General features: G+C 34.6%; 1 protein-coding gene across 3 annotated transcripts in view; it reads right to left on the reverse strand.

Annotated features, from left to right (window-relative positions):
* Nucleotides 1–7,211: 7,211 nt before the first annotated feature.
* The window catches only part of CYL1 (alpha-N-acetylglucosaminidase family / NAGLU family), a 31,997-nt gene continuing 13,869 nt past the window's right edge, over nt 7,212–25,339 (reverse strand). For 2 of the 3 annotated variants that reach the window (XM_028081380.2, XM_085666047.1), the window contains 9 exons: nt 23,891–23,941; nt 22,387–22,496; nt 22,191–22,293; nt 21,855–21,953; nt 14,550–14,660; nt 9,080–9,324; nt 8,271–8,508; nt 7,696–7,774; nt 7,212–7,608 (listed from right to left, as the gene is read on the reverse strand). In XM_028081380.2, coding sequence (XP_027937181.2) covers nt 7,370–7,608; nt 7,696–7,774; nt 8,271–8,508; nt 9,080–9,324; nt 14,550–14,660; nt 21,855–21,953; nt 22,191–22,293; nt 22,387–22,496; nt 23,891–23,941 — 1,275 coding nt within the window. In that variant the 3' untranslated portion in view covers nt 7,212–7,369. The remainder of the gene's footprint in view (nt 7,609–7,695; nt 7,775–8,270; nt 8,509–9,079; nt 9,325–14,549; nt 14,661–21,854; nt 21,954–22,190; nt 22,294–22,386; nt 22,497–23,890; nt 23,942–25,339) is intronic. The other variant, XR_003606040.2, reaches the window with a different exon arrangement.

Raw genomic sequence — 25,339 nt, forward strand, 5'->3', positions numbered from 1 at the left:
AACACCCTTAAGCCCGAGCCACATTACAAACTAGTTAAAGTCCACACTGATTGAAAAATGTCTGTCAGATTTTGTTCATGGGAATAACTTAGAAAAAAAATTTGGTTGATCACATATTGAAAACAGGAAAGAGAAAAAAAGGGCAAAAACTCAGTCAGTTCTTAAATTTAGTCAAAAGTTTTAAAGTGAGGCAATCCTTTTTCGGTACAAGTTTTTGAAACACGTTGCTGACACAAGATTGCATCAGCTGTGTAACACCTATCCATGGGTTCAAACATACATGAGATGTATTATGCATCAAGAAAGAGAATGTAAGGTATACGGTGCTCTCATTTCGCGCAAAGATTTGCCTAATTCCTCGTGATTCCGATATAGAGTGTGAGGTGATAATGAGAAAAACAAATTATGAGCATGCATTGAATTTGATGACTGCAAAAGCAAATAATTATAAAGACATGTGTCTTCTTAAAAAATGATGAAATGAAAAAAAAAGAAAAAATGAGGAATGAAATGAAAAAATGAATGAAATGAAAAAATGAAATGAAAAATGAAAGAAAAATGAAGAGACAAAGGTTCTAGGTGATTCACGCATAACATGCATTCATATTTTCTAAACTAGGATATCATGCTTTCAAATTACTTTTTATATATATATCGAGGCCCTCTACAAAGGTACTGGTCATCGATCTTTCATATCGAGGCCCTCTGCAAATGCAATGGTCATCGATCTTTCATATCAAGACCCTCTTCGATGGAATGGTCATTTGATTTTCATATGTTTTCATATCGAGGCCCTCTACAAAGGTACTGGTCATCGATCTTTCATATCGAGGCCCTCTGCAAATGCACTGGTCATCTATCTTTCATATCAAGACCCTCTTCGATGGAATGGTCATTGTTTTTCTTAAATGTTTTACATTGATGTGATTTCTTTTTAGAGCCCAGATGAAATTAGTGTTTCTGTCTTTTCTTATATTTTACTTTGATGATATGAAAATGACTAATTTTTCGTATCATCTAGTAAGATCTAAGAAGAGAGGGGCAGCTGTCAACACCCAATTTCGTCCAGGCAAATAATGTTGTTTTAAAAATAAAAAAATATATAAAAAATAATAAAATAATAAAATATATAAAATAAAATAACAATAATAATAATAATAAAATAAAAATAAAATTATATATATATATATATATATATATATATATATTCAAAAATAAGTGTTACATAAAAAAAAGAAGATAAAAAATAATAAATTGTTAAAAAAATAATAATAAATAAAAGTTAAATAATAAAAGTTTTTTAATTTATGTTTTTAAACGTTAAGTAAAATAATCTTTTTGTTTTCATATATATATATATATATATATATATATATATATATATATATATATATATATATATATAATTAAAAAATATATTTTCGTTTTTTATTAATTAATAAATTCAGATATTAAAAATTAAAAATAAAAATTAAAAATAAAAATTGTGGATTGGAGGGAACAATTTTTTTCTTCTATCCCAACTTCTTCCAACTGCTGCCCACCCCATCTGCTAATGAAGTTAACACAAGAACCAGGGGGTTACCACACACACACGTTAATTTCATCATAAAAATATTCTCTGCATTGTTTTTGGCACCATGGCTATGCAACTTTTTTATTGAAATCATTGAATTCGGAATTGCAACAAAAGAGAACCAATCGGTAAACCAACAATTTTTGGAATCAAAAGTAGAATTGCAAAAGAGATACGCATTTACTATCTTCAAACCTTTTGAATGTTGTATGATGTTCTGAGTTGAGGCTTTTGATTGTTGATCATATGCCGATAAAAATAATTGAAACAATTTCATATCACAAAAATACTTCTCTGTTCTTTTTACGATGCAAATCAATGAAATAATGAAATAGAAAGAAGTAGAAAGGAGTGGATTTGTCACTGGAAAATAAAATTCAGCGGTGAACATTGTCATTCTGGGAAGTGTAATGTTGGTGTCGACTTTAGTAAGTGTTGGTTCGCGGTGTTCACCGGCGTTGCTGTGGTGGTCGCGGCAAGAGAGATAGTGAACCATGGTTGAACCAGTGTTGGATTCTGGGGTGATGCGATGTGAGAAGGTGTTAGAGTTGGTAATGTCATTGATGGCATTAGGGGTTGCCGCCGTTGTTGGTCGTTCGACGCCGGTGGTGGTCCGCTTGTGGGTCTCAAACAGGGACGGTCATGGTGTTTGGGTGGTGGCCGCGGGAGGTAGGAGACGAAGTAAGAGTTGCGTTTTTTATATATGGCTTTAGGGTTTGTTTAAGTTTTTACTTCATGCACCACCATAGTTCATTCACGCACCCCCTCTTCTTTTATTAAAGTTAGCAGATTTAAGTTTTTACTTCTTGCATCACCATAGTTCATTCACGCACCCCCTCTTCTTTTATTAAAGTTAGCAAGTTTAAGTTTTTATTTCATGCACCACTATAATTCATTCACGCACCACCTCTGTTTTAATTAAGGTTAGCATATTTAAGTTGTTTCTTCACGCACCTCCAGATTTCAGTTTATGCATCCTTGCTTTTAATATTGAATTTTTTTTATTTATTTGCTTCTTGCACTCCCCAATGTAATAACCCCACACCCCTTTCATTAAGTTTTAGTTTACTTTACGTACATGCGTTTTCACTAAGCACACACCCATTTCCTTTATTTTCTTCTTAGATATAATGTGTTTACTTTACTTTATGCACCCCACGTTTTACTTTAATGCACCCCGCGTTTACTTTATGCACCCCGCATTTTTCTTTATGTATCACGTTTTCACGTTTTTTAAGTAAATTTCACATTTCAATCACGTCATTTTCAAAAAATAATAAAAATATTTTAAATTGAAATAAAAATTAAAATTATTTTCAAAAATAAGAATAAATAAAAATTTAAAATTATTTTCTTTATTCTTTGTTTTGGTGTCTAATCGACCGCTTGCGTCGTACGACACTTTCTTTTAAAATGCAAAAATATTAAAAATTGTTTTTAGTGTCTAATTGACCGTTCGCGTCACATGACACTTCTTTTAAAAATATAAAAATATAAAAATTATTTTGGTGTCTAATCGGCCGCTCGCATCGTACGACACTTTCTTTTAAAATGCAAAAATATTAAAAATTGTTTTTAGTGTCTAATTGACCGTTCGCGTCACATGACACTTCTTTTAAAAATATAAAAATTATTTTGGTGTCTAATCGGCCGCTCGCGTCGTACGACACTTTCTTTTAAAATGCAAAAATATTAAAAATTATTTTTAGTGTCTAATTGACCGTTCGCATCACATGACATTTCTTTTAAAAATATAAAAATATAAAAATTATTTTGGTGTCTAATCGGCCGTTCGCGTCGTATGACACTTTCTTTTAAAATGCAAAAATATTAAAAATGTTTTTGGTGTCTAATTAACCGTTCGCGTCATATGACACTCACTTTCTTATCAATAAATAAGTTATAAAGAGGTGTTTGATGTCTAATCGACCGCTCGCGTCGCACGACATTTCTTTTCAAATATGTCAAAAGACAACTTTCAAAAATTAAATCATTTAATCAAACAATTTTATAAAGAACTACGTAGTCCTGATTTCTCATTTTTAATGAGAATATGTAGGACCAAGGTTAATCCTTGTCGGGTCCTTTTCACTCAAAAATATATTTATGTTCTTACTTTTGGAAAAAATAAATATTTAAAATAAACACATCTCTTTTGCAAATTTAATTAAAGGTACCGCCTTTGGGCGGGCGCGGTAGGGTGCTAATACCTTCCCTACGCGTAACCGAGTCCCGGACCCTAAATTTGGTTTTCGCGGACTTTATGTTATTTTTATGGTTTTCCATAGTTTTCCAGAATAAACTATGGTGGTGACTTCAAATGTCTATTTTCCAAATGAATTTATTTTAGTTCGTCGTCCCGTCGCGATTTAGGTTGCGACACAAGTGTTACAATGTTTCAATCCCCCCCACACAAGGTTAGCCCTTGATGAGTTTCAGGCCTCTTGCTACTCTCACCACAAAAGTCAATATGCTCTAGGTGAGACTAACTGACTCCTTAGAGTGTCAGGATGCAACCTTACCTTGAATCCTTACCAAATTATATAGATGAGGCACCACCATGAATCTCTACTAACAGGGGTCATGGAATTACATCTCGACCACTCAAGCACGACCAGGAAGTCTCACCTAGAGACTCGTGGATTTACGTACTAACAACATACCAATCACATTCCAAACAAACAAATAATATTGATCATGCATTTAACATCTCATGCCATCCTTTGTAACCCATCCTCATTCATATTCCATGTTGATTTCATACCATCCCATTCTTCCCAATTCAGGGATATAGAACTTCACCTCATACCAATACCATGCCATCAATGTAACATTATTGTTCATACCGAATTCATGACCACATATATAACCAACCATTTCATTGAAATCGCATGCCAAGATTTATCCAAGTTCATCATTCACAATCCATGAATCACATCACTCATGCAAATTCATTCATCTCATACTTTATAAATGCATACCAAGACATACATATATCACAAAATAGTATTCATCCCAGATAAATGAGTGTCAACATTTAAGTACCTGCAATTCCATACAATCAAGCACAACCCACAACCATAATTCTTACACCAAAATTCCTAAGAAAATTTATTATCACAAAACCAAAATCATTGCAGTAATGCGTGATACATTTCCAAGCTACAGACATCTAATCGGTGATCCAACCGGTCAAACCATAAAATAGCATGTTATGAACCAAATGTGAAAATTTGAGCTCAATCTAATGGTTAATGAGTCGGGAAAGTCAATTTTACTAAAACTGCGCATATCAGAAAAATACACAGTCGCCCAACGACCAAGTCAACTTGCCCCACGACTGTGCACACATCAGAATACGAGAATTAACATCAAATATCACAGTTTCATGAATATTGGAACCCTTAACTCAGAAATATACCAAAAACTAGCGTTTTCCCCAATCTTTTCTCATATTTCACAAAACATTAATCGCATAAAATAGAAATAACGTGAAACCCTAGCTTCCCTTCCCTGGAAATAAGCTAGCGGAAAGTTCCGACACTTAAGCGAATGAGCACTACAACTCCAGGAGCAGGTTTAAGAGGTGAGCGGAAGAAAGAGGTTGAACTCAGTTGAACTTAGATAGATCCCAAACCCTAGCAGAGCGTTCTGTTGAGAAAAGAGCGTGGTTGAGAAAGAGAGAGTGTGGGGGAACTGTGTTTGCAAGAATGCAGCAGTGAGAGAAGGTTTGGTTGTCTTAGGGGTCTTCGACACCCTATGGACTAGCCCTTAGGCCCATTAGATTAGGGACAATCCTTTAAAATTATGGCAGAATAAAAAAAAAGAGGCTTTTACAAATATTGTCAAATACGCTCTGATGATGGATCTAAGCTTTTAATTGTCAAAGTTTTTCCGTGATCCGCCACCGTGATCCGCCACCTTGAACGCAAATTTGCTAGTAATCCTTCTCCTTCTTTTAGATTCAACTACCTTTTATGTTCAAATAACTGATATGCCTAAAACTCCCAAACCTTACATTTCAATAAAATTCAAACTAGATTACACAAGAATCTCACTCATGGAAGGACAAAAGGAAAGAAAGCAAAATTTTGTGAGAAATGTAATAGAAACCTATTATGGACGAATTGGTTTCCTCTGAAATGGTTGATACCTCTACTCATGACCAATTTAGTTTTTCAAAGGATCAGAGCTATTATGGCTCTTCTCCCACAAGGTCAACTCCTCATACAAGTGATAAAGCATATCTTTCCATTGAAAGACATAAAGTTCGACCGATTGACAATTGCCAAGGGCTTCATTCAAACAAAAGGGATAGATTTCTTTGAAACCTTTTCATATGTGGTTAAATTAACTATTGTTCAGTTCTTTCTCTCTATAGTTGTCTCCTCTGACTGGACAATTCAAACTGTGAATAACACTTTTTTGCATGATCTTCCTGAAGAAGTGTATATGAAATCACTGCCTAGCCTAATTCTTCCTTCTCTCAAATTAGTTTGCAAGTTACAAAAATCCTTGTACGGATTAAGACAAGTAAGTCACTAATGGAATGGTAAACTTATTATTGCCTTATTAAATTTTGATTTCATTAAAAGCACAACTGATCATTCTTAATAGTAGAGGAAGAAGAAGAGAAAGAGAGAGAGCTCGTTCCAAGAAAAAGGCTCACTCTAGAAAACTCGTAGAAAGCATTTGATGTGTTCTATAAAGCTTGTTTGAGAGCTCATTCTAGAAAACTTGTTCTCGAAGCTATTATATATCACCCAAAAGACTTGTTCTAAAAACCTTGTTCTATAATACCTTTTATGCATTCCAGAAAACTTGTTATTGAAATACTGTTCTAGAAATCATGTTTTGAAAATTTTTTAAAATATTTTCAAAACAGGTAATCCTAAAGTCACTTTCATAATTTAGGAACAAAAAGATTTAATCGGAAATATTCAGATATTCTTAAAGAATCTAAACAAAAAAAGTCTTAAAAAAAATTATTTGACTTTAATCTTTATCAAATTTAAAGATCAAAATAATAGATATAAATACAATTTAATGGGTTAGCTCCACTTACTTTCTTTTATTTTTTCATTATGGAATTGTACACTTTTTCTTTTCTATTACTTTACTTTATTCTAATGAAAATCTACTATTACTTTCTTTTTCTATTACAAATAGAAACTTTTTTTCAGAATAGCAAAATTCTTTTTATTCTTCCTTAAAATAGAAAGACTATTGCTTTTAAAGAAAAAAGAAGTAAAAAGCCACTCATCAAATTTGAATCGATGACTTACACCTTAACGTTACTCTACCACTAAGTTAAAAGGGTTTTTTCTTTCAATTCCTAAATAAAGAAGTACCGTGACTAGTGCATATATTGCATATATTTGTTACTGTGTATATGTATTATATAAAGTATATAAATTAATTGATATAAATGGGTAATCCAAAAGTCACTTTTTTATGAAAGATAAGACAAAAGATCATCTTGAAAATTATGGGGGTTCGCCCATATATTATTTGGGGTGCAGGAAACTAGATTCAATCTGAAAAACCTTCGGGAATGACATCAGAATTTACTCTTTTTCATCGTTTAAGAATAGCATGTACGTAATTGGCTAAGAATTCATTTGGAACACACATCTAGCTCAAAACTCAATTATTGAGATATTGTATTACCACTGCCAAGTATAGGAAAATAACAAATGAACACAACAAACACATGAACACAAGAACCAGTTCAATATGGAGAATGTAAATAGGTGTGTGCAATGATGTTCTCCAATTTAAAAGTTTATCAATTTATTTTGCAAAATACTTTTCATAGAGAGCTTGAGAGATGGTTAGAGCATCTCCTTTGGCCTTTACTGGGTAGAGCTCATTACCTTCCTGCCATTTGTTTGACTGTGAAATCCATTGTTTTCGCCACTCAATCAGCTTGAACTTCTTGTTTTGTCTCAAGCTTTCTATCAAATGACTAAAATAGGTTGAAGCTCGAGGGAGATAGTAACTTTCCGTAACTCCACTCCAATATTTGTTGGCTAATCAGAAACCAGACAAATAGAAAACATCAAACATGAATTAAAAATGATGGAATAGCATAGCCAAGTTTGAAAGGGCTTTTTTACCATAATCATGGAGCTTGCTCTGAGTAGTGTCATTGGTATCAAACCACATTGTCACTTGTGTCCTTGCATTCCATTCATACTGTGGGGAAAAAGTAAATGTATTAAATTATCTCATTTTCTTTCTGGACTGATAATGACTTAATTTATGAACAATCAATAAATGAGAAACAAAATGGAATTGTATTGAATGACAACAGAAGGCAAATTAAATCTGAAAATTCAATATTTTCAAGTTGTTGGGTTAGGAAAAATTGTTGAGTTACAAGAAGATATTGTAGTCATTAGAGTGCGGCACTTATTTCACCAACAATTTTGAAACTATGTTGTTGTGGTTTCATAATATGCCTTCAATTCAGATACATTCAATAGTAGTGAGTAGAACATGCTAACTAAATAAAATTTAAATCATCAATTTCAACAAAATCCAAATGATTTTCTGAAGTCAAGGATCAATTTAACTCAACTCTACAAAACTGACTTGTAAGATGAGGTTTGTATCCACTTATATATTATGAAATTATCTTATCCTTAACTGATGTGGAACTTCTAACACTAGATAAATACATGTCCCATACCTGCCTTTTCTCACTTGGATTGACTGCCAGTTTCTTAGCACTCTCAAGCCAAGTTCCAAGAAGAAAGTTATCATCTGAAGCAAGCAGTACGTCAATATCTTTTATCAGTTGAAGGAACGTATTGCTGTGAAATTGCAAAGCTTCAATGTTCTTCTTCTGAAACGAAGTAACTGCCTTGTAGTATATCTGGTTTGCAAATTTTGATAATACTTGCCGTGTCAAGTCAACCAGGTCGTACCTGTCAGAAAGATGACAGCACTTTTGATATAGTTGACCAAATCATTTGCTCCTTTTATCTCTCATGTTCACTGTGTGTGCATGTGTAAAGTTTTGTGAACAAAAAAAAATGCCTAGCATGAGTTTCAATTAAAAAAAAAAACACTATAACCTATATCAATCATCTGCAGCATTCCTAATAGCATATATAAAGGAAAAACCTACTAGGAAAATCTCAAATGTGGAAGACCATCTCCACAAATCATAAGAAATATCAAGTAGAATTCCCTCCCACCAAATAAAATCGACACCTCTAGTTCTATAAGTTTGATACCTAAAAAGTGGTGCATTATCCAACTTTTGCTCTTAAATTGTTTTCCTGATTATCCTGAACACTACTATTGAAAAGGTAATTAGAAAGAGTAATCTGGTATCATGACATGCAGAGAAATTGGTCTACCTTAGTCAATTATGGAAGATGGATGTTTACAAAGTACAGGGGATTACAAAGAAAAATTAAACATTATAGTTCATGTTAATAATTGATAAGTGATTAAAGAGAAATTAAATTTAGTATATATTCAATAGATTACCTATATGTGAGACTTCTAGAAAGATTCTTCCCACCAGCAAGGAATAGTTGTAATGCCTTAATTACATCATCAGTGGGGTACCACAAATGAGCTTGTGGCTTATCAGAGGCTGTTTCCTGGAATAAGTACCCTCTATTTCCAGGTGGCAACAGGTTAATCTTCTTCTGGGTGTTGGATACGCCAGTTTTAGAATTTGTTGATGGGTCCCAGTCAGGAAACACTACAATGAAATCATGATTATGGTCCTGACATAATTCACAAATTGTCCCAATCAATATGCATATTCGATGTTGATTTGAACAAAAGGAACTACAATACAACTCTTCCTTCTCCATTATGGACCTAAGATCTCCTGCCACCCACACATACACAAATATCCAAACACACAAAAAGGTAATATTTGCTTGCACAAAAATGTCCATCATAAGTAGAGGACCTAGTATCTCACCAATACAAACATGAAACAGAAAAAGTTTTACATGATACCAACATCAAGACCTGGCTACTGTTTAATGAGGTGGTCCAACATTGATTACATTAAATAGGGAGATATCATATGATTTAATACGAAAATATCTTAGCAAATATTTCTCATGATTAGGTATCAATTTTGTTCCTTATTATTGTGTCTCTTCTTCACTATCAATTCTGTCAACATCAATATGGCATCATATTTCTATGTTTTTTTCACTTCCTTTTCTCACCCCTCTTCATCTTTATCTTGTCGGTCACCATCTTCTCTGGCATGACCCACCACTGGCACTTTATTAAAACTATGCTACTATGGACTGCAGTGAAGAATTAAGTCCCACACATTGTTGGCTAAACCAGAAGACATAGAGATTTTGAATCATGACAAAGAAAATTAGAAGATAATTTGAAGATAAGCTTTTAATGTTTAAAGTCTTCTTCTGAAATAAGTTAATCATGTTGTAAAGTAGTTTAGATTGACTTAGAATTAGCAGCATGCTCTTAATCTCTCTGGGTTCTCTTATTTTTTTTAAATTCGTTGTGATAATCTTAAGCTGTGTTCAATTTTCAAAAAATCCACTGGAATAATCGATTGTCTCCCTGGATAATCGATTATTTGTTCAATCTTTTGTTTTTAAATAACACACCAGAATAATCGATTATCATAAGTGATAATCGATTATCTTTGGCAGTTTTGGATTTGCCTTTTCAGCTACTGGACTTAGTTTCGAATGACTTTAAATAGAGCTCATTTTCTCTTGTAAACTTACCTTTTTGAGAACTAGAAGAGTTCTAGTGCTGTGATTGCAAAGAGTTTCTCTCGGTGTTCTTAAAAGAACTTTGAAAAACCTAGTGTGAGTGGAGCGATAAATTTTCCTTGGGAGATTGGGTGCTGCTGCTGTTGCTAGGAAAGCTGGTCAGGTTCTCTGTGTATTCAGAAGGAAGTATTCTTTCATCTCTTGTGTCTTCAAGAGAGGTATTTTCTTTTCCTTAATCTTTTAATCTGATTGTACTCTGATTTTTATAATGATTAAGTAATCTCTTCATTTAAAGAGATTAACAACTAGACGTAGGATCTTTTGAACCTAACCAGTATAAATATTTGTGTTGAATCTTCTTTCCTATCTCTTTAATTTATCTGTTGTTGCATATACAAAAACTGAGAATTTAATTTAAACGGTAAAATTTGGAAAAACTTTAGAAGTACTATTTTTATTAATAAATCAATTCACCCCCTCTTGGTTTTTGTCCATTAACAAATTCTTTCGCTTCTTAATTACAACACACATGGTATCTAGAACTAGGTAAAGTTCATATCCGTTCTCTATGCTGCCCTAAAAATGAAAATGAAAACTACCAGCAACCAAAAAAGGAAGCTGATAAGATTGCAGATGGGTGAAATTTCTTTTGGCAGCTAGAACATGCAGTTAAACAGAAAACATGCAGATCACATTTCATTTTGTTTTCGTTTTTGGTGGGGTAGTGATGAGTGTATGAATAAAGAGGATCTTTATTAGTTTTAAATAAATAAAAACATTTGTTTGTAGAATAAAATTTACTTTCATTTGTAAAACAGGTGTAAATAGTATTTTTTGTATGTGGGCCTATTTAGCCCAAAAAGGCCAGGGAATGTGAACATTGGAAAACAAGGAACATTTTTGGAGTCAACGAAACCTAGTTGGACCAAATCAAATTTTTGGCCAAACTTAGGCATTAGCATGGGAAGCATATACCAATCTTAGCCCTTAATCTAGATCTAGGATTTGCATTTTAAAATTTAATATTTTCCCTCTTCTTTGTACATAAATTTTTGGCAAAACGTTAGAATTCTAGAACAAGAATTTTATATGTAATTTCAAGGCATATTAGAGTTCCATTTAGGATAGATATTTGGCTATAAATAGTCATCACTTCCCTTTGTATACAACTTTGGATATATTTGAATTAAGTAAGAGTTCCTTTGAAGAGAAAGTTCTCTTCTTGCTTAAGTCTTATCTTGCATAATTAAATCAAGTGGCGACTCTTTCATCAATTATCTTAAATCATCCTTTAAGTGATAGGAACACCTTCCATCAACTCATAAGTTATTTCAAATTTCTCTTTTATCTCTTCTCGTTAGTCAAATTCCTCATTCTCTTGCATCTCCACTTCTCTACTTGTCTTTTGTCTTGTTTCCATATCCATGCTCTTCTCTTGGATGCAAACATTCACAATTATATAATCCAATTGGATTAAATCCATGTTCAGTGGCAAGCATCCTTGAGTTTATTTACGTATTAAATCTTAAAAGTCAAAGAAAGGTGTTTCTCAATATGGTGATGTCAGAAACACAGAAGAAGATCCAGAGTAAAAGGTGTTTCTCACCATGCAAGTTGAGCGTCACAATGAAAGTTGTCATTGAAAAGTCAAGCTAATAAAAGCATTGACACAAAGGACAAAGAAAAACACACAAGCTACAGCGATCCTTTCAAGACGACTATAAATAGAACAAAGCAACACAGAAGAACCTAATGTAATATATGCATATTACGTGAGACTTGCATGAAAAAATATTCTCAAGCTTCTAACTGCATTTTATAAAAGATTGTATGCTAGATTTGACTAGAGTTTTTTTGTGAATACTTCACTTATGTAAAGTTAGACTCTAGTGCAATGAGTGATTAGTTCATGGATGTCCTCAATTTTTAGTTGTTGTAGTAGTTGCCTCTGCTAGGTAAGCTCACTAGTGGCTGCTGCCATAGCATGAAATGTTGCTTCTGCATTGGATCTAACCACTATGTTTTGCTTTTTTATTCTCCATGAGATCATGTTTCCTCCAATAAGAACACAATATCCAAAGTGGAGACTGCCCAAACATGGTAGGAACTAAGAGGTAAAGTAATTGTTCACTAAAAATGTCATAAGATGGAACAATCACAAAAACATTCCATGTGCTCACCAGTGGCTGCTGCCATAGCATGAAATGTTGCTTCTGCATTGGATCTAACCACTATGTTTTGCTTTTTTATTCTCCATGAGATCATGTTTCCTCCAATAAGAACACAATATCCAAAGTGGAGAATGCCCAAACATGGTAGGAACTAAGAGGTAAAGTAATTGTTCACTAAAAATGTCATAAGATGGAACAATCACAAAAAAAATTCCATGTTGTTCAACATGTTTGTCTGCATCACAAGGCACAAGGGCATCAAAATCAGCAATTAAACAATCAAACTCTACTAAGATAGGTTTGTATATCATGGTCTTCAAGCTTTATATAGAATTGTATATGTTCTTAATGTATGTCAGAAGTGGACTTTAAACCTAACTCAACCCCACAAAACTTGCTTACAAGGTGAGATTTGCACCCCACTTATATACTATGAAATTGTCTTATCTCTAGTCGATGTGGGACTTCCAACACCCCCCTCACACCGAGGTATATACATCTCGTGCGTGGGACTAGAAATTGGTGGTCCGATAGTGGGTGGAACAATATGCCCAAAAAATCTTGTTAGGATAGACTCTAACTTGGCTCTGATACCATATAGAATTATATAGAATTTTATATGTTCTGAATGTATTGTGTGTCTAATGCAGACCACACAATATGTATTTATACTAATTTCGGAGATTATGTAACAGTTGATTTCCTAGAAATCTGTAACAGCTGATTATATTCTAACACTTTACAAAAATCAGAGTTGAGATTAGTAACAAAGAAAATATAGAATTGGAGGGCTTGAGAGATCCCTCTTGTGATCTTCTATTTATAATGATAGAAAACTAATACAATGAGAAGATTAAAAGACTATTCTAGACTCCTAGGTACAACTCATAGAGTGCACTACTTAATACATATTTCAACAATAAGGTTGGAGACAATGTTATAAAGACAAACTGAACATCATTAGAATAAAGACTCTCAGACTTTGTTCCAAACATCAAAATAGGTAGTAAAAGCTTGATATTGGGGTTGCAATTTGCCATCAGTGGAGAACTAGAGAATGCTACACAAAGAGGAATCAATTTGCTTCCATTGGGCTTGATTAGTGCTGGGAATATCCTTTGCTTGTTTGGTCAAGTGGTCGTCATGACCTTGACCTTGAAACTATAACTGCTAGATTAGTGCTGGGAATATCCTTTGCTTGTTTGGTCAAGTGGTTGTCATCACCTTGACCTTGAAACTACAACTGGACACAAGCAGCCTAAGAACTGTAGTTGCTTCTTTTGGTAAGTTTTTCCACAAGGAATCAGAATAGCAGTGATAAAAGTCACTACAGAAGCTGTATTTAAGTGGGAGCTGTCAAAATCCATGGGAAATAAACCAAAACAGAGTGCCTGGGTCGTGCTAGAAGAAAGGGAAAATGGCAATCTGTTACAAAGCTTGGTACTGACGGAAGAGGGCCGTTCTGGTAGCACGGTCACCAGAGGAAAAGACCACTCGGTGACAAAGGAAAAAGAGCACACAATAGCCATGGTACAGTTTACCCAAAAGAAGACAGGGTCTTGTGTGGATCGCAGGTACTATCCACCCGGGAGGAAAAGAAAGGGAATGAAAAAAAAGAAAACTTAAAACTACTGATAACATATATGGAAGAGTTATTTGAATGTTGTGTGTCTAATGCAGACTACATTGTAAGTATTTATAATAATTCACAGAATGAAATACAATAAATTTTTGCCTAATAATCAGGGATCAATGGCCCTGATTTCCTAGGATCTGCAACAGCTAAAGATTAACAAATCTGTAACAGTTAATGAATAATTACATTCTAACAATGTTGATATGGTGTTATAATGTAGTAGAAAATATATGGCCTTATTTACAATAAAATACTAGGTCATATATTAGTTCACTATACTGCTAGAACAAGCCTAAGACAACCCATACACGAAGAAGACTTACTGTAATTAAACAAGGAAACAAATCATATATGGTAATCTGAAATACTCTATAAATGCAACAAAGATATTATAGGATGATTAATAAACATAATTTAATACATGAAATACATACAGCAATTCCATCAGTACAATTGTAAATTGTATGATAAAGAATCTCCCAAGCAGCCTCAACTTGATGAACAGCTTTACCATATCGTCTATTGCAATAACTCTTGATCCATTCCTACAAGGATAATAAAAATCAATCCATGTACCAAGGTTTCAATGATATGTACAAAATTAATTTCGACAAAAGATCTAAACCTATATTTTAAATGTGCATCAACTTGTAGTTTAGGAGAAAATAATGATTTTCATATTCATTTATTAATGGAGTTAAAATTTGCAATGATTGCATAATTAAGTAGAATTGGTTAGAGAAATACTATGCAATAGAAGTTAAATTAAATTATAGGAGAAAATCAAGGATCAAATCAGAATTATGGATATCATTTTATTTTTTCCAGCTTCTTCAAAAACTATCCAAAAAAGAAAAAAAAAATTGTAAACTATAGCAACACCCTCCTGAAGCTGGTACACGTACATATTTAAGATGCCCAACTTGCTTTCAATACAACAAATTCAAAATTGGGTCTAAACAGCACTTTAGTAAATAATTTTTCCTACTGTCGAGGGTTTGGAACAAAGGACATGCAAATAACTCCTTGAAATTCTTTCTTCTTTAAAATTTACATTTCACATGTTTGGTTTTGTCATGCTAGACATAGTTTTGAGTAATACTGATGCATTCTAGTCTGTATGGGAAGGTCTGAGATGTATCTCCTTTGAGAGACCATTATTCTCTTTTCCTAGATCCATGATAACCCAATTCTCATGTTCTCATACTAAGGCTTGTTGCATCATCTTAGGACTTTTATTCCTGTCATATTCCTTTTTTAGCTCAGTTTTGCACTTTTTAGGTGTTTTGGGAGTTGTGGTGAAAATGGTCTAAGATACATGTTTTATAGCCGAAATATGAAACTTGGGATGCTTTGACCTTGGTTAACTCTTTCACTCATAATTTCTTCAACAGGTGCCCTATTGAGCTGAAACCTTTTGATTGGAATGCTGACTCCGAACTTTAATTGAAGCACAAGAACATCATTTTTTGCAATTGAGCTGGTCGCAGTTGAAGTTTGAAGATGAAGGCAGATTGCAAAGGCCAGAGAGAGATTAGCTTGTTGTATTCGTGTTTCAGTGTAAATAAATAACAATTACTACGGCAAAGTCTTCCTTTCCTGATTTGTAAATTGAGCTGGACACTGGAATCGCCCAAAAAAGTAACACCAAAGGCAGTTGAGCCATCTTTCCACAACAGAATGAAAAAAAGCTGGAAAGGACCATGCAGCAGCCAAGGCAGAACACACACACACACAAGGCAGCTTTTGACAGTTTTTGGAGATTTGGAGCAGCCTTTTCAGCAGCTTTATCAGAACCTTTTCAGAAAATTAGTTAGGGATGCTTTTCTTGTATTTTAGTGAAGAATATCTCAGCTGAGGGGGGACACAGAGAGACCTCATCTTTTTACAGTTTTCTCGTTTTTCAGAATTTTTAAAATAAAATAGCAACGCATGTAACTCAGTTTTTCTCTAAGCTTTTGTGCAATTTTTTTTTCAGTGGAAGAGTGTAATGGTTAATACACTCGGGTAGCTTTTCAATTTTTTTCTCTGAAGTTTTTCTTATGCTATGAGAATGAATGTTCATCAATTTCTTCTAGCTTTCTATTGCAATTTCCAGTTTAGGAACGAAGTAATCTCACTCTCGGGTAGCCATAGTCCCTCGTATTATACTTATTTCTCACTGTTCCATTGCCTCTGATTTTCTTGATCTTCACCTCATTTTTAGTGCTACATTCTAGGTTTGTATGTGTTTTATCTAGTAGTGCTGAGATCAATGGTTGACTTTGCACAATGAACTCCAATCCAGTGTTAATCTCTGATTTTCTGAACTACTATTTCGGCCACTGGTTCTGCACTGTTTTACCATGCTATTTGCTGCCTTTTTCATCTTTTTGAGCACTAGATTGGAGCACTTGCTATTTTGTTGATGCTTTTCTTTTGATATCTACTTTTACAGTTTAGTTTGATCATGCATTTCACTTAATCTGTGCTGCACTTTACATTCCAATCTTGCCTTTTTATTTTCCCAGTTTTACTGAAAGTAGTACCTATTTTGTTCTCTATTACACATTTCTCTTTTTAGTTAAATTCTGTTTTGATGTTGCATTTGTGATTTCATTAAATTGACTGCATAGTACTTGTTTTTTTCTCTTGGCTTTTTTATTTTCAATTTCCATTGCACCTTAGTTTGACTGTTACAGAGCTCATTTCACAGTCCTGGTTTAGTTGCATTTTTGTTTTCTAGTTTCACAGTCTGTATGTAGTGTTAATTGCATTCTAATTATTTTAGTTATTACTACTTTCTGTTCTTACTTCTGAAAATCCTCAAAAATCTGTCTTTCAACACAATCAATGAACTCATTCTCTAGCTCTCCTTGGACTGGCCTAGGTTGAATCCTACGCTCGATTGATGAGGAGGTAACTTAGTTTTGTTTGATAGAGCTTAGCGACAAGGATTACTGTCAATCCATAAAGAATAATTCTGCTCACATAATGTTTTAGAGGCCCAAGATCCTTATTTTCAAATTCAGCACTCCTTTGATTTATTTCTCCAGGCAAGTTATCCCTCCTGAGCACTATGCCATGGATATATATGATTTGCACACCGAACCTACCTTTGAAATTACACATATGCCTGTTTTTTATTTAAATCTCTTAAACCAAGCTCTAGGTGATTACTTCTGTTGAAATGTAATGTTCTTTTATTATCATGTATGGGATCCCTTCTTTAGGGTTAGGGTTAGGACTGATGACTCTTTGTATTCTGCCTCTTTTTTTCTTATATAAACAATGGTAAAACAGTAACAGTGATAATTTTTCACTGTTTCATTTTCTCTAAACTTCTTCAAGTTGGTATCAAGAGCCAGAACATCTTTTCTGGTTCCTCTTCACTGTTTGTCACAGTGACTGTCGCCGTCCGCCGCTTGTCCGCCGTCTTCCGCCACCGTCTGCCGTGCCGTCCGCCGTCGCCGCCGGCATGTCTACTCCGGCGAAGTCAGGGTTAGGTGCGCCTCGAGAAGCGCAACCCATCCCCGCAAGTCACGTCCCCGGAATCCTCCGCACGCTCCGCCACACGCCGCCACTCTCCGACGGCCTTCAAGCGCGTGTTCACCACGCGCCGCCTTCCCGGTGCCGGAATCGCACCGCGCCACTGTCGTTCGACTCGCCGGAGCCTCCTGGATCTATTTGTGCTCTTGTTTCTCTGTTTTGGTGGCCATAGCTTGTACCTAGGGTTTCTTCTCAAAAGTTAAGTTTTTTTTTAATGGCTTCTACGGCTGCTGGAATGGCTCCCTCTCTGTCAGCTACTCCTATTATTACTTCTGCAAAACTGAACTGGAAAAATTACTCCTCTTGGTCAGCTTCGGTGGAGTTGTGGTTTCTTGGTCAAGGCTATCATGATCATCTTGAAAAAGAGGTCTCTACTATTTCAGAGGAAGAGAAACCTAAGTGGCAGAAATTGGATTTTCAGTTGTGTGCTATTTTATGGCAATCGGTTGAGCAAGGGGTCTTAGACATTTTGAGACCTTACAAGACATGCTTCTCTTTTTGGAAAAGGGCACAAGACATTTTTGCTAACGACATTCAGCGCCTCTTTGATGCAACTCAAAGAGTAGCCTCACTCAAGCAAATCAATCATGATATGGTTTCTCATATAGGAAAGGCTAGGGCTGCGGTAGAAGAATTGAAGAGTTTTTTTGTGGCTGATTCATTAGACGATATCAATAAAAAACTTGATAAGTTTTACATGGTCTTAATTTTGAGGAGCCTGCACTCGAGTTTTGATCATGTGCGTGATCAAGTTTTAGCTGGTGATCAAATTCCTTCAATGGACAACTTAGTTACTAGACTTCTTCGTGTATCTACCTTGGTCAAAGATGAAAGTTCAATTGATGTTTGGGGACCAAGTCGTGTCACTTCTTTTGGTTTTAACTATTTTGTAACGTTCATTGATGAATTCTCTCGTTGTACTTGGGTTTATCTAATGAAAGAAAGATCTGAACTTTTATCCATATTTGTGTCCTTCTTTAATGAAATTAAGAACCAATTTGGGAAGACAATTAAAATTCTCAGAAGTGATAATGCTAAGGAATATTTTTCTGCTGCGTTTTCCTCATTTTTATCTTCCCATGGAAATTTACATCAGTCCACATGTCCTCACACTCCACAACAAAATGGCATAGCCGAAAGAAAGAATAGACACCTTATCGAAACTGCACGCTCTCTAATGTTGAATACTAATGTTCCTGTTCATCATTGGGGAGATGCAGTCCTCACTGCTTGTTTTCTAATCAATAGGATGCCTTCTTCTTCTATTGAAAATAAAGTTCCTCACTCGATAATTTTTCCAAATGATCCTTTGTATCGTGTCTCTCCACGTGTGTTTGGATGTACTTGTTTTGTTCATAATGTCTCTCCAGGTCTTGATAAACTTTCTGCAAAGGCTATTAAGTGTGTCTTTTTGGGATATTCTCGCCTTCAGAAAGGGTATAAATGTTATTCTCCCTCAACCAAAAGGTATTATATGTTTGCTGATGTTACATTCTTTGAGGACACACCTTTTTTCTTGTCCTCCATGGAGGAGAGTTCATCTGTTCAACAGGTCCTTCCTTTACCATCCTGTGATCCCTTGGTCATTCCTGAAACTCAACCTCCCACTCAGAATGACAATGACATTGTTCAACCACCTCTTCTCACATATCAGCGTGGCACTCCAAGGACTCCTTCCTTGCCTGAAGACCCCTTAGACTCAAATCCTTCTCCACCAGATTCTCGAATCATGGATCCTTCATCCTCTTCGTCTTCTCTTGACTCCGATCATCCTTGGCCTATTGCCCTTCGAAAAGGTATTCGCTCTACTCGTAATCCACATCCTATTTATAATTTTTTGAGTTATCATCGTTTGTCTCCTCCATATTTCTCTTTTGTTTCCTCCTTGTCTACTATTAAGGTTCCTAAGAATGTTGATGAGGCACTTGGTCATCCTGGATGGCGACAAGCCATGATTGATGAAATGCAGGCACTTGAACACAGTGGGACTTGGGAACTTGTCTCTCTTCCTCCTGGTAAGAAGCCTGTGGGCTGTAGATGGGTCTATGCTATTAAGGTTGGTCCTAATGGTGCTGTAGATCGACTCAAAGCCCGTCTCGTAGCTAAGGGGTATACTCAGGTTTATGGCCTTGACTACTGTGATACTTTTTCTCCTGTGGCTAAAACCAGTTCTGTTCGTCTTTTCCTTGCTATGGCTGCCATTCGCCAATGGCCTTTGTATCAGTTGGACATTAAAAATGCCTTTCTTCATGGTGATCTAGAAGAGGAGATATACATGGAGCAACCTCCTAGGTTTGTTGCTCAGGGAGAGTCTGGGTTAGTTTGTAAGTTACATCGTTCTCTCTATGGCTTGAAGCAATCTCCTCGAGCTTGGTTTGGTAAATTTAGTCGTGTTGTGCAGAATTTTGGATTGAAACGTTGTGAAGCGGATCATTCAGTATTTTATGGTCATACTTCTCCTGACAAATGTGTTTATCTTATGGTTTATGTTGATGATATTGTTATCACAGGAAATGATATCACTAGAATTGCTCAATTGAAGAACCATTTGTTTAGCCACTTTCAGACCAAAGACCTGGGTCGTCTTAAATATTTCCTTGGCATTGAAGTGGCACAACCAAAAGAAGGTGTCATCATTGCACAGAGAAAATATGCTCTTGATATTTTGGAGGAAACAGGCCTGACAAATTGCAAGCCCATTGATAGCCCTATGGACTCAAATCAGAAGTTAACAAGAGATCAAGGTGAACTTTTCTCAGATCCAGAGAGATATAGAAGGTTGGTTGGAAAACTCATCTACCTTACTATAACAAGACCTGATCTTTCTTATCCAGTGGGAGTTGTAAGTCAATTTATGCAAAATCCCCACATTGATCATTGGAATGCTGTGATTCGCATTCTCAGATATGTGAAAGGGAACCTAGGACAAGGATTGTTGTATGAGAACAAGGAAAGTACTCAAGTTGTAGCATATTGTGATGCAGATTGGGCTGGTTGTCCAATTGATAGAAGATCTACCACAGGGTATTGTGTATTCCTTGGAGGGAACCTTGTTTCTTGGAAAAGTAAGAAACAAAGTGTTGTTGCTCGATCTAGTGCAGAGGCGGAATATCGATCTATGGCTCTAGCTACATGTGAACTAGTGTGGATTAAACAACTCCTTCAAGAGTTGAAATTTTGTGAAAATGAGCAGATGAAGTTATGTTGTGACAATCAAGCAGCCCTTCACATTGCCTCCAATCCGGTGTTTCATGAGAGAACAAAGCATATAGAAATTGATTGTCATTTTGTTAGAGAGAAATTACTATCCAAGGATCTTGTTACTGAGTTTGTCGGCTCTAATGAACAACTTGCAGACATTCTAACTAAATCTTTAAGAGGGCCTAGAATTCAATTTATATGTTCCAAGCTTGGAGCATATGATCTATATGCTCCAGCTTGAGGGGGAGTGTTGAAATGTAATGTTCTTTTATTATCATGTATGGGATCCCTTCTTTAGGGTTAGGGTTAGGACTGATGACTCTTTGTATTCTGCCTTTTTTTTTCTTATATAAACAATGGTAAAACAGTAACAGTGATAGTTTTTCACTATTTCATTTTCTCTAAACTTCTTCAAGTACTTCAACTCATATAGTGACTTCTCAAGCTTGTAACTTTCCGTTGGAAATCTGATTTGAAGCCTGGTTGTGCATCAATGTGTACTACTTTCTCCAACCCGCCTTTTAAGAAAGGATTCTAAAAACCTAATTGTTGCCGACCAGTCAATATTGGTTGTCAATGATAAGAGAACCATGATAGTATTTGCATTAGGTGCAAAAGTCTCCAAGTAGTCAACTCAATAAGTTAAGGTAAAACCTTTGGCTACCAATTGAGCTATCCATTTACATTATACTTAATTGAGAAAAACCGTTTCCAACACAGAATTGTCTTTCCTCTTGACAAATCCACCACACTGGAATTATGGGATTTTAAAAGTTATAAGGCAATGGACTCTCCAGCTAAAACAGTTAGCTCTTGTATGACTACTTGAAGAACCTAATCTGTAAAATAGGAACATAGGAATCTCATACTTTCTAGACATGACTTTGTAAATACCATATATTTGAGGGATTTTAATAAGCAATGTTAAAGTATAACTATTCATGAGGCCGAGAGAATTTCCCAAGCAAATTCAAACAAAACAACTGGAGTAGAGAGCATATGAACATTACCGGAACTTTAACTTTCTTGTCACGAAATGCCATTTCAGACATCAACTCATAAACAATGGGATTCTGCTCTATTCCTTCCATGCACATACCAACACCTACCTGCCAAAAAATTAACAAAAATCTAAAAACAAAATGTACAAGTCATAAATCAACATAATCACTCAATGTTCCTTTTTTCAGATAACATCTGAATATTTTATGCTAAAACAAAGATAGAGTTTATTGGCGTGCTTGTCCCATTTTGGCTCCTAAGTTCTAACTAATAAAAACTCAAGCTATTGTTGATATCATAAATGCCAATATATGTTCATGTGATACAGAAAATATTGCCAGTACCATTGTTGAGTTTGCACTGACACGAGCATCAACAGGCCCAGAAGAAATTGCATCAAGGGTTCCATACATTTCAATATTGCCACCAAAATTATGAAGCATACACCTGATGCAGAGTATGATTGGGAAAGCATAACCGTTTAAAATATTGTATTTCTGTAAAGAAAGCAGTAACAAGAGGTAACAATAAAGTAATTACCAGATATAAGGAGTACCATAAAACTGAAAAGAAGATTTCCATATTGGTTTTTCATCAGCAAACAGATCAAGAACAACCATCTTTCCAAATGGAACAGAGTGTAAAAGGGCCTGCACATATTATCACAGTAAAAAAATCAATTTGAAGATGCTGGGTTGGCATTAAACAGAATTACCTTCCAGAGTGCAACCAGAAAGAAGATGCAAGCAAAGATTTATAATACATAAAGAGTATGATACTTGAGTTCTGTGGGATCCTAATACTACTACCACTTTGAAATAAGAAGTTGATGGTCATTTTGCCAAAATGCTTTAGTAGCTGAAGACAATAATCATCATACTGTTTTGAAATTTCACAATACTCACAAGAGAAACCTTATTCATCTGAGCTCATCATATTAATCTATATCTAACCACATCTTACTAATCTATATTATGTTAAAGCCCACTGATGATTAACTGAGTTTTAATGATATTAATTTTCTCCAGGGAAATAAATATGTGATGAAGGTATCAATCTTATGAGAATCATTCTACCAACAGTGGGTTTATATTTAATGCAAATAAGAAAATTTCACCCAGTGAGGTTACACATCTAATGTTGATTTTTTCCTAACCAATACTGCCTTTGTATTCTGGCTTTGCTTGACTCTATTTGAGAAATTATGCAAAAAGTACAATCTGGAAAGGGTAATATTTTGACCATTTGAGACTTATTAGAGTATAGATTTGAACATTGCCTTCTTTTTCATGAAAGGACCACATATATTGAGATTGATTGTGATTTTATTCAAAAAAAAGATTGTACCTGCAGATATGAAGACTAAGTTTGTTAATTCTAATAATCAACTAGCAGATGTTTTTATTAAATCATTATAGGGACCTCGAAATGATTATTTTTGTAACAAGTTTGATATATACAATTTATATGCATTAACTTGAGGACAAGTGTTAGATGTAACGGGCTTAGGCTCATCTCTTTATATATATTTTTTATTTAGATGTAACAATTTACACACATTAGGAATTCAGCCTATGCCTCTTTCTCTGTTTTATTCTAACAGCCAGTAGGTGCTTTTAAAGCACCTACAAGTCCTTCATTTACGTATGTTTATCAATAGGCAGATTTCATAGGAAGTTTCACCCCTCTAGAGTATAGAGTTTTACTCGGCATCTATGTGTTGTATTTTCCCTTTGTTTACATAGTAATTACTCAGCTCCATTTTATTTTTTAGTTTAGGTTCTACATCTAACTAACAATTGTCATTTAGTTAGAGGTTAGTTAAAGACTAGTTGAGCTGTATAAAGCTAACATCAAATATTAAGTTTGTAATCATTCGTTCACTTGTTATGAAATCAACTTCTCTCTATTCTCTGAAAATTTATGAACCCTAATTACGCTACACAGATGAATTTCATATACAAGACAAGTGGCTTAAGCTTCTCTGGTAGGGCCTATTTTCTGAAGAAAACCGAAGGAATCTTGTCTGTTTCAGATGTCATACTTTAATTTGAGGTGGCTTCCAAAATGATGAGTCAGAGTAGAAGAGCCAACCCTGAAAATTCATATATATTTGTCAAATACAAGAAATTTACACAAAATAACAAAAATAATATCAATTATAACATTTCTGGAACTGGGTACCGAGAGGGATATTTTTGAAGATAATGGAGGCATCAAGGTAGTTTACTTTGGGGTTAGAGATTAAGGCCCCTCTAAATTTAGCTTTATATAAACTGTACAAGAAAGAGTGTTTCCACAATTCTTCATTCAAATTAAAGTACACTATTATGTCTTATTCAAATTAAAATATACTGTTATGTCTTAAACCACAAAAATTCATACGTAGATGTACTCGTGCACTTTCACTTTAGAGCAGTTGTTTCTAAATTTGAGATGCCTATAAAATTAGAATTAAACAACACAAGGAATCAATGGGATTAGCAGCATTTATGACTGGTATTGTATTGTATAAGTGACATAAAGCTGCTTTTTTTGGGTGTGTGAACCTAGCCCAAGCATCGAGTTTTATAGGGTACACCTTTTCCTTGTAATGTACTCTTCTCTCTTTCACACACAGGCCCCTCTAAATTTAGCTTTATATAAAGTGAACAAGGAAGAGTTTTTCCACCATCTTCATTCAATTTAAAGTACACACACACAATATATATATATATATATATATATATATATATATATATATATATATATATATACTATGTATGTATGCATGTGTATATGTATAAAATCAGACATTAGTTGAGTACAACTCACTGATTTTTATCATTCAAATTCAAGTACTTTGTGCATTGGAATTTTGTAATTCACATCTTTGATACATTAGGCTCTAAGATGGCGGTTGTTGTATGAGGATAGCCCAAATACTCAATTTCTAGATATTGTGATGTTGATTACCCAGGTCCTCCCATAGATAAGCACCCTAACACTATATATTGTATATTCATAAGTGGAAATCATCTCTTTGAAGTGCAAGAAACAAAATGTTGTTGTTTGATTCAATACAAAACGAAAATATAGGACTATGGCCTTTACTTTAGAACTTGCGTGGATTTAATAACATCTTCAAGAGGTAAAACTCTGTGAAGTTCATCAAATAAGTTGTATTGGGATGATTAGGCAACCCTTTACATTGTCTCTAATCCTGTGTTACGAGAGAATTAAACATGCAGAGATAGACTACCATTTTTGTTTGGGATGTTACTATCCAAGGAAAATAATATTGAATTTACCAATACAAATTATCAAATTGCCAACATCTACCAAAGTCTATCAAAAGAACCCACATTCAGTTCGTTCATACATATATAACTTATAAGTTATATGCTCCGGTATGAGAGAAAGTGTTATAGAAGTGTTACTTCCTATCGTATTTGTATATACTGATTACTTTCTCTTAAGCTTTCAAATTCAAACTCTCAAGTCTACTAATTGA

The sequence above is a fragment of the Vigna unguiculata genome, chromosome 1, assembly GCF_037176805.1.
Source record: "Vigna unguiculata cultivar grain cowpea cultivar isolate G323 ecotype 2 chromosome 1, ASM3717680v1, whole genome shotgun sequence".
Classification (NCBI taxonomy): Eukaryota; Viridiplantae; Streptophyta; class Magnoliopsida; order Fabales; family Fabaceae; genus Vigna; species Vigna unguiculata.